The following is an 8,960-nucleotide window of genomic DNA, read 5'->3' on the forward strand; positions in this document are numbered from 1 at the left end:
TCCATGCTTCCATTACCAAAGCAAGGGTAAAGATACAAGCCTTTGAAGATCTACTGACAGTAAGTGCTGTACAGCAAATAGATATTTTACTGCACTTATTTATTTTTAGAAAATACTCAGCCAGCCTCTGCTTTTACTTACATCTGTCCAAACTTAGAGCAAGTCTACTAAAATTTGCACTTCAAATTTACAGCTTTGCAAGAATTTCAAAGACAGATCATATTTTCTTGTTTTCATTAAAGGTACTACAAAGTACCAAGGAATTCCAGCCTTCACTGAATGAAAATAAGTACAGGCAATTGTTGTTTGACTGCTTTGAAAAGGTAAACAGAAATCACATACAGATTTAAGACCTCTGAGGAACTTTACTGCCAAAAAAGGCAACTGAATACAAATGCAGAAAGAAATAGATTTATGAATACAGAGTTTCTAACATACATGAGGTGAGCATAGCAATAAGCACGTTACCACAGAATGACTTCAAAACTAATTGTTTATATTTCATTGCCTAAAAACTATTATTAAAGCGCATTGTGCTGTGTTTGTACAGTATTCCATCATTACATTGTCATTGTACTTCTGCTGTTTGCTCTAGACAATACTGGTTTCACAATGGGCTCCATTGGTGCAGCAAGCACGGAATTTTCTTTTGATGTATTCAAGGAGCTGAAAGTCCAGCATGTCAACGAGAACATATTCTTCTCCCCACTGAGCATCATTTCAGCTCTGTCCATGGTCTACCTAGGTGCAAGAGAAAACACCAGAGCCCAGATAGATAAGGTAAGGCTACAGTTAAGGATTTAAACCTTCCTACTGCTCAACAGAGCTACAACACTTAATTATATGATAATGTCCCTTGCATAGCTCAGAGGCTAAAAAATCTGCATCCAGAGTTATTAAAAGCTGTGGCCATCTCAAATGCCCATAGTATTAAAGAAATGCAAGAAACCTTCAAACTGCATTTAAATTTTAATTTTATCATTGTTAGCAGTAGGATTCTCAAAGAGAATGACACATTCCAGTGGTTCTTTGTTTAGAGTAAGGAAAGTAGATAAAATCTCCAGGAAAAGAGCCAAAACATGTCTCCAGACTGCAAAATGTTTTACATGAGTTTCCTATAGCTCTCACTTTTTTCATAGAGAGTGGCTGGCTTGTCACATGGAAGAAAGTTAGTATTATTAATAGCACACACTGGAGCTGATTTCAAGATGTTCAATAGAAAGAGAGATCATCTAAGCAGGCAACAGTAGGCACAGCTATTCACAGATGGTACAGGTGGATTGCACCTTTTGAGTCATCCAGCTTCTCAGTTAGCCAACAGGTTTACTTCAAACGTCATGTTTTAACCTCAGTTGCATAATTTTTTTTTGTCACACCTGCTATTTCAACTACTGTTATTTTCAATTACAGGTTGTTCACTTTGATAAAATCACAGGATTTGGAGAGAGTATTGAATCTCAGGTACAGAACTAACTTCACCTCCTTCTCTATGTCCCTTTCTCCTGGGAGAAAATCTAGTAGATAAAGCAGTCTCTCAGCAGTTCCAACCCCTCTCCGATGAGTGGCTAGGGCTCTGCATCCAGCAGTTGGGAGAACACTTGGTTCATAAGAATAGAGAGAGAAGAGAGGTAACAGAGGATTCAGAACAAGCATAGATGAAACCCAGCACCATAATATAAGGCAAATAGGGAAAATTAGGAATATTTGTATGCTTAGGCAAGGTAGTTGAATGTTACTGGTTAAATGGGACTGGTTGGGAATGGAGGAATGCCCACCTGATCTGCTGGAGCTACATTACTATAGCGGGTAATTAAGAGTCCCCCTGAGAAAGGCAAGAGGAAATTACAGTAGAAAAATAGCACAGAATTGTATATTTTTTAGTAGAAAACTTTTTAGTAGAAAATTTCTACTATTTTTTAGTAGAAAATTACTACATTGTATGTCTTGTTGCTATAACTACATCAGGATGAACAACAGTTTTGTAAGCAGAAGTTTCTGAACTATTCTACTCTTCTCATATAGTATGAAAAACCTGCTAAGTACTAAAACTAGAATAACATCATTTATCTTTTTATTTGTATTCATGCCAACGATTCAGTGCAGCACATCTGTAACTGTCCACGCTTCACTTAAAGACATGTTCACCCAAATCACCAAACCAAGTGACAATTATTCACTCGGCTTTGCCAGTAGACTTTATGCTGATGAGATGTACCCAATCCTACCGGTAAGTTGCTCTAAGATCTGATCTGAGTGTATTTCTATGTCAAAGCTGTACCATTCTGTAATGCAAAAGCACTGTCAGAAGTCTAGATTCTGCTAAAGAAATTTTCTTCCACATAGAAGACAGGATTCACAACTTCTATCACAGGCCTAGCCCTCTACAGTCTTGAGAAAAAATATGCCTAGCCAAAAAGATGTTTGTACAACGCACAATCATGATCCAATAATGTCGAGGTATAATTAATAAAGGTAACTTTTGTTGGAAATAATTAACTCCCAACTGTTTTCTCAACTTGTAAAACAAGCCTGAAAAATAACTTCAGGTTCTCAAAAATATTCCAGATTTTCCCATTGAAAGGAACATTTAATTTGAAATTGAAGGAAAATACCATTGCAATATAAAAAGTTAAAAAGTGGTCAAAATGAAAAAAACCCCATACTTCAACTGAAATAAATACTATTTTTGGATCAAACTCAGTTCTGGAAAATATTTTTTTAAAAAGTGAGCATATACTCTTGCTTGAAGCAATGAATGTCAAATCTTAAGATGCTTATGAACTAGAACCATGGCTTACTGATTAGCCTTAATAAGCAGATTATTCATATCTGTTAATTTCAGACTTGCATTTCACATTTGCAAAATGCTTTGGCATTCTGATCTGAAAACTGCATGCTCTTCCTTTGCAGGAATACTTACAATGTGTGAAGGAACTGTATAAAGGAGGCTTGGAAACTATCAGCTTTCAAACAGCTGCAGAACAAGCCAGAGAGCTCATCAATTCCTGGGTTGAAAGTCAGACAAATGGTAAGAGCAAGCCAAGTATCAGCATAGGTATTTTCTCTTCCACCACCATGTCTGCAGAGCATATGGCAACACTTAAGTCAGGAGGCAAAAAAACCAAAACCTCTCCTTCTGTCCTTTCTCCTGGATAATAGAATGGTTCCCAGATATGGAACTATCATTTAATGATTTTTTTTTTTCCTTAGACACTTTTAGAGGACTCTCTATATCTCTAGGGGCTTTGTGGGTATGTAATACTTCCAGTCGCGATGTAACGGACAGCACTAGAATATTCTTTGTACACATTGACAAGTGGTTTGACACTAATGTGGAGAATCTGGATATCCTTTGATAAGTCTGCTTTGCCCTCAAGCTTCCCAGAGTTGTTGTGTGCCTATTGAGTAAGGCATGCAATCATAAGGCATCTTATGATTTAATCATAAATCTTAACAGGTAAAGAGCAATGGAAAACCACAGAGTTAAGGAATGATAGGGAGGTGTATGAAATGCATAGAAACAGGTGTACCACAATAGCGATTTTTACCCTACTGCATTGCCATGTGGTTCCTCCATTCTTCCAGTCTCTTCCTGGCCCCCTCAAAACATGGCCTGAACAGCAAACACAGATAAAAGATGCTGAATTTTAACTGAAATGAAAATATTCACAATCACACAACCTCTGATGTGGTGTCATTCTTTGAAGGAGAAAACCAAGCCATGATTAAGCTACTGGTGGGAAAGGACAACGGAGGAGCTTGCTTTGTGCATGAGGACTGCAGAATAAACAAGAACAAAGTATAAAAAGAAAGCAGAGCAAAATTCTGGTTTCCTTTCCTGCTACCTTCTTTACATAGACATCTCCTTTTAACTTTTGTTTGAAGCAGAAGTATTTATGTTTACTGTTTGGGTTGGAGATCATCCTGAGATAAAAGGCTCATTTTGCAACAAGTAAATCTCTGGGTCTTATAACTCTCATTATAATTCTTTACAGAGAGGGAAACAACAGCTATTGCCAACAGCCGTGAGCAAATCAACCTCAGAAGTACAAGATTACAGCTGCAAAAACAAAACAATGTCCCTGCCCTACACCCTGCTCCCCATGAATTCCATACCCTTCATTTAACATTGTGATTGCCAAGTAAGATGTGTTATACACAGATGTGTTATATACATGTGTTCTTTTTTCCTACGCATTCTTAAAGGAATGATCAAAAACATACTTCAGCCAAGCTCTGTGGATCCCCAGACTGAAATGGTCCTTGTTAATGCCATTTACTTCAAAGGAATGTGGGAGAAAGCATTTAAGGATGAAGACACCCAGACAGTGCCTTTCAAAATGACTGAGGTACGTGGGCATACATCACCTTAAAGGTGTCTTGTAGCATTTATGAAGAGAGTAGACAAGTTGTTGCACCATCTTCCTGAACAAGAGCAATCAGGGAAACATGAGTTTTCCCTACAAGAGTAGGGAAGTGATCGTGCCCCTGTACTTGGCACTGGTGAGGCCGCACCTCAAATCCTGTGTTCAGTTTTGGGCCTTTCACTACAAGAAGGATGTTGAGGTGCTGGAGCGTGTCCAGAGAAGGGTAACGAAGCTGGTGAGGGGGCTGGAGCACAAGTCTTATGAGGAGCGGCTGAGGGATCTGGGGTTGTTTAGTCTGGAGAAGAGGAGGCTGAGGGGAGACCTTATCGCTCTCTACAACTACCTGAAAGGGGGTTGTGGCGACGAGGATGTTGGCCTCTTCTCCCAACTAACTAGTGATAGGACGAGAGGAAATGGCCTCAAGTTGTGCCAGGGGACGTTTAGATTGGGTATTAGGAAAAATTTCTTCACTGAGAGGGTGGTCAGGCATTGGAACAGGCTGCTCAGGGAGGTGGTAGAGTCACCATCTCTGGAAGTGTTCAAAAAACGTGTGGATGTGGCACTTCAGGACATGGTTTAGGGGACATGGTGGTGCTGGATTAATGGTTGGACTTGATGATCTTGAAGGTCCTTTCCAACCTAGTGATTCTGTGAATCAGTAGTTTTAACCAGAAGTAGCCATTTCTACACTCTAAGAATAATCTTTGTGAAAACTAAAAAAACTAAAAACATCATCTTATTTGGTTTTGCAGCAAGAAAGCAAACCTGTGCAGATGATGTATCAGATTGGTTCATTTAAAGTGGCAGTGATGGCTTCTGAGAAGATGAAGATCCTGGAGCTTCCATATGCCAGCGGGCAGCTGAGCATGTTGGTCATATTGCCTGATGATGTCTCTGGCCTGGAGCAGGTATGGCCCTGGCAGCTGGGTTTCAGAAAACTATAAACACAGTGAAATTTAGGTGCTGCAAAGCCTTTCACAATAAAGTTATCCTAAAACACTTCACCAGCACAGATCTGAACACTGGAAACATGGGATTGTTGCATAGAAGCATGCAGCTGCCTCAGTGGTCCTGCAATAGTTTGTGCTGAGCATGGATTGCTTAAGGAACTGCTTTAGTGGGTTAAATATTGGTCACTGCAGAACAGATTCTTCTCAGCTAAACAGCTGTTACTCCAGAAGCTTGAACTCCAAAGGTTTTATATCTCCATTCCTGCACACTGAAGAGCTTCCTGGGAAGTTCCTGTTAGCTTTACTAGTTGTGATTATTGTTTAGTTTGGCAGTGCTCAAAATGTTTCGTTCATACCTTCAAAAATTAAACTATCTAAAAACTGAGTATGAGGGGTACTAGAATGGTTAAAGCAATTTCAGAAAATAAAATGTACATAATATACTATTGTTATGAACAGGATACAGTCATGGGATATTGTCATTGGCAGGGAATAGGAAAAGTTATGTAACAAATGAGAGTTCATTGAAATGTTTGCACACTAACTCAAAGAATCTAAATTATAAAAATGAAGAGGCATTTGAACACAGCTAAACCTCCTCAGTAACAAATGATAGTTCAGGTATTAGTAATTGGTTACCATTAACACCTGGTTACTTGGAGGTCTTAAATGAAGATAGCGCTTACAACTCAAAAGCACAAAATTATTTTTCAATATATTTCCCAAGCAAAGAAGATAAATAGGGCAAAGCTTTACGTGAAATTTGACGAGCAGCCATCTCATTAAGAAAACTAATTGGCAGCAAGCCTATTAAAGAAACAGAAAGCAGGACAGAGCAGAGCAGAAAGAGTCATAGTTTACTTTCCTCTCTTAGATACATTAATCTGTCTGTACCTCAAAAAAATGCCATGCCAAGAGCAGTCAGTTTAAAAGAGAAAAAATCCCATGACTGGTACTGCATTGCCACAAAGGAAGTTGTGCTCTCGTCACAGAGATCTCATTTGCTTGCCTCCTTGCAGCTTGAGACTGCCATCACCTTTGAAAAACTCATGGATTGGACCAGTTCTAACATGATGGAAGAGAAGAAAATGAAAGTATATCTCCCCCGCATGAATATGGAGGAAAAATACAACCTCACATCTGTCCTAATGGCCTTGGGTGTGACCGACCTGTTCAGCTCATCAGCCAATCTCTCTGGCATCTCTTCAGCAGAGAGCCTGAAGATGTCTGAAGCCGTCCATGAGGCATTTGTGGAAATCTATGAAGCAGGCAGTGAGGTAGTAGGCTCAACAAGCGCTGGGATGGAGGTTACAAGTATCTCTGAAGAGTTTAGGGCTGACCACCCTTTCCTCTTCTTGATCAAGCACAACCCAACCAACAGCATCCTCTTCTTTGGCAGATGCTTTTCCCCTTAAAGAGAAGAAAGCTGAAAGAATTTCTGTCCCTCACAACAAGACCCAAAGCACTGCAGTATCAAGGGTAAAAAGAAATGCATATTCTCTCTTTCATCCATGTTTTCTAAAAGCAGGAGGCTTTATTTTAAATAAAAAATAACAAAGTTAAGTCAGAAAAATTATTACATGAAAACAGAGGCCCTTTGCCTTTCCTTTATGCAGAGTAATATTATTTACTCATGGATCAAAAGTTAAGGGAATGAAAATTAGACCCAAAGAAAGCATGAGCATGAACAGAGATGTTCCTGGTGCAAGGTAACAATAATAGTGCCAAATCATCACACTGAAGAAACACAATCCCATTTATCAGCAGAAGTTTTATAGAAAAAAATGCAGCCTTCTTATTAAGCCAGGTTTCTCTATGGCCAAGCTTTGTGGTCCCTCCTCTGGAATTAGTCACTCAAAAGTTCCCAGATTAAATTCTAAACTTTTACCAACAATTCCTACTCTGACAAGGCAATTGCTTTTTCTTTGTGCTCCTGATACTGCAAGGCTCTTCCTCACTTTCTAAAGATGCACTATAGAAATCTTGTAATTCATACTTCTCCTTAAACATTTTTGGCTCAATTGTCATGACCAAATATGGCATAGTACTATTCCAATTGCTTTCCATATGTAATGGATCTTGTGGATGTACCCTTTTGCTCCTTTAATCATAATAAAAACATGTTTAAGCAAATAAATACATTTCATTTGGATTATTTCAAGTGCACGTGGGACGGGGTAATCCTGGTTAAACACACCAGTTGGGGGACGAGAGGCTGGACAGCAGTGCCACAGAAAGAGATCCTGGGGGGTGGGTTGATGACAAGTTGAATACAAGTCAGCAGCACGCCCTGGCAGCGAAAAGGACCAACCATGTCGTGGGCTGCATCAAGCACAGCATAGCTAGCCGGTCGAGGGAGGTGATTGTCCCATTCTACACCACACTGGTGTGGCCCCACCTTGAGTGCTGTGTGCAGTTTTGGGCACCTCAATATAAGAAGGACATCACACTACTAGAATGTGTCCAGAGGAAGGCAATGAAGATGGTGAAAGGCCTCAAGGGCAAGACTTACAAGGAGTGTCTGAGGTTACTTGGCTTGTTCAGCTTGGAGAAGAGAAGGCTGAGGGGTGACCTCACTGCAGCTTACAACTTCCTCAAGGGGGGCAGCAAAAGGGGAGGTGCCCATCTCCTCTCTCTGGTGACCAGCGATAGGACACAAAGGAATGGAATGAAGATGTGTCAGGGGAAGTTCAGACTGAACATTAGGAAAAGGTTCTTCACTGAGAGGGTGGTTGGTCACTGGAACAGGCTCCCCAGGGAAGTGGTCATGGAACCAATCCAGAGTTCAAGGAGCATCTGGACGACGCTCTTTAGTCATATGGTTTAGCTTTAGGTAGTCCTGTGAGGAGCAGGGAGTTGGACTCAATAATCCTTATGGGTCCCTTCCAACTTGAGATATTCTATGATTCTATGATTCTTTTATCAGAATTGGATCATTGCTTATAGAGAGATGAGGAATGACAGTCTGTCCTAACTCTGGGCTAGGATAACAATATTGACACCAATCTTCTACCAGGAAGGGACCAGCATGACCCATAATGGAGAGCGATGAATTTAATGGGTGGGTTGTTTGGTGGATGAGGAATTGGTTGGATGGTTGCATCCAGAGGGTAGTGGTCAATGGCTCAATGTCCAGATGGAGATCAGTGATGAGTGGTGTCCCTCAGGGGTCCGTAATGGGACCAGTACTCTTCAATATCTTCATCAAAGACACAGACAGTGGGATCGAGTGCATCCTCAGACCGAGCTGAGTGGTGCAGCTGACATGTCTGAGTGTCGGGATGCCACCCAGAGGGACCTGGACAAGCTCAAGGAATGGGCCCATGTGAACCTCATGAAGTCCAACAAGGCCAAGTGCAGGGTCCTGCACCTGGGTCAAGGCAACCCCTGATATCAGTACAGGCTGGGGGATGAAGGCATTGAGAGCAGCCCTGCCAAGAAGGACTTGGGGGTACTGGTGGGTGAAAAGCTGGACATGAGCTGCGCTCGCAGCCCAGAAGGCCAACCGTATCCTGGGCTGCATCCAAAGAAGTGTGGCCAGCTGGCTGAGGGAGGGGATTCTGCCCCTCTGCTCTGGTCTGATGAGACCCCACCTGGAGTATTGCATCCAGCTCTGAAGCCCTTAGCACAGGAAAGACACAGA

At 41.0% G+C, this 8,960-nt stretch overlaps 1 protein-coding gene across 1 annotated transcript; it reads left to right on the forward strand.

Moving 5' to 3' along the window:
- Positions 1 to 612: 612 nt before the first annotated feature.
- Positions 613 to 6,732, forward strand: LOC309417873 (ovalbumin-like; the record flags this gene model as incomplete). The annotated part of the gene is made up of 7 exons (XM_082015448.1): positions 613 to 780; positions 1,411 to 1,461; positions 2,099 to 2,227; positions 2,911 to 3,028; positions 4,207 to 4,349; positions 5,120 to 5,275; positions 6,337 to 6,732. The coding sequence occupies 7 exons, from the start codon at positions 613 to 615 to the stop codon at positions 6,730 to 6,732; spliced, it is 1,161 nt and encodes a 386-aa protein (XP_081871574.1).
- Between the last annotated feature and the right edge of the window lie 2,228 nt (positions 6,733 to 8,960).

The sequence above is a fragment of the Phaethon aethereus genome (assembly GCF_964289735.1).
Source record: "Phaethon aethereus genome assembly, chromosome: 2".
In the NCBI taxonomy this organism is placed as follows: Eukaryota; Metazoa; Chordata; class Aves; order Phaethontiformes; family Phaethontidae; genus Phaethon; species Phaethon aethereus.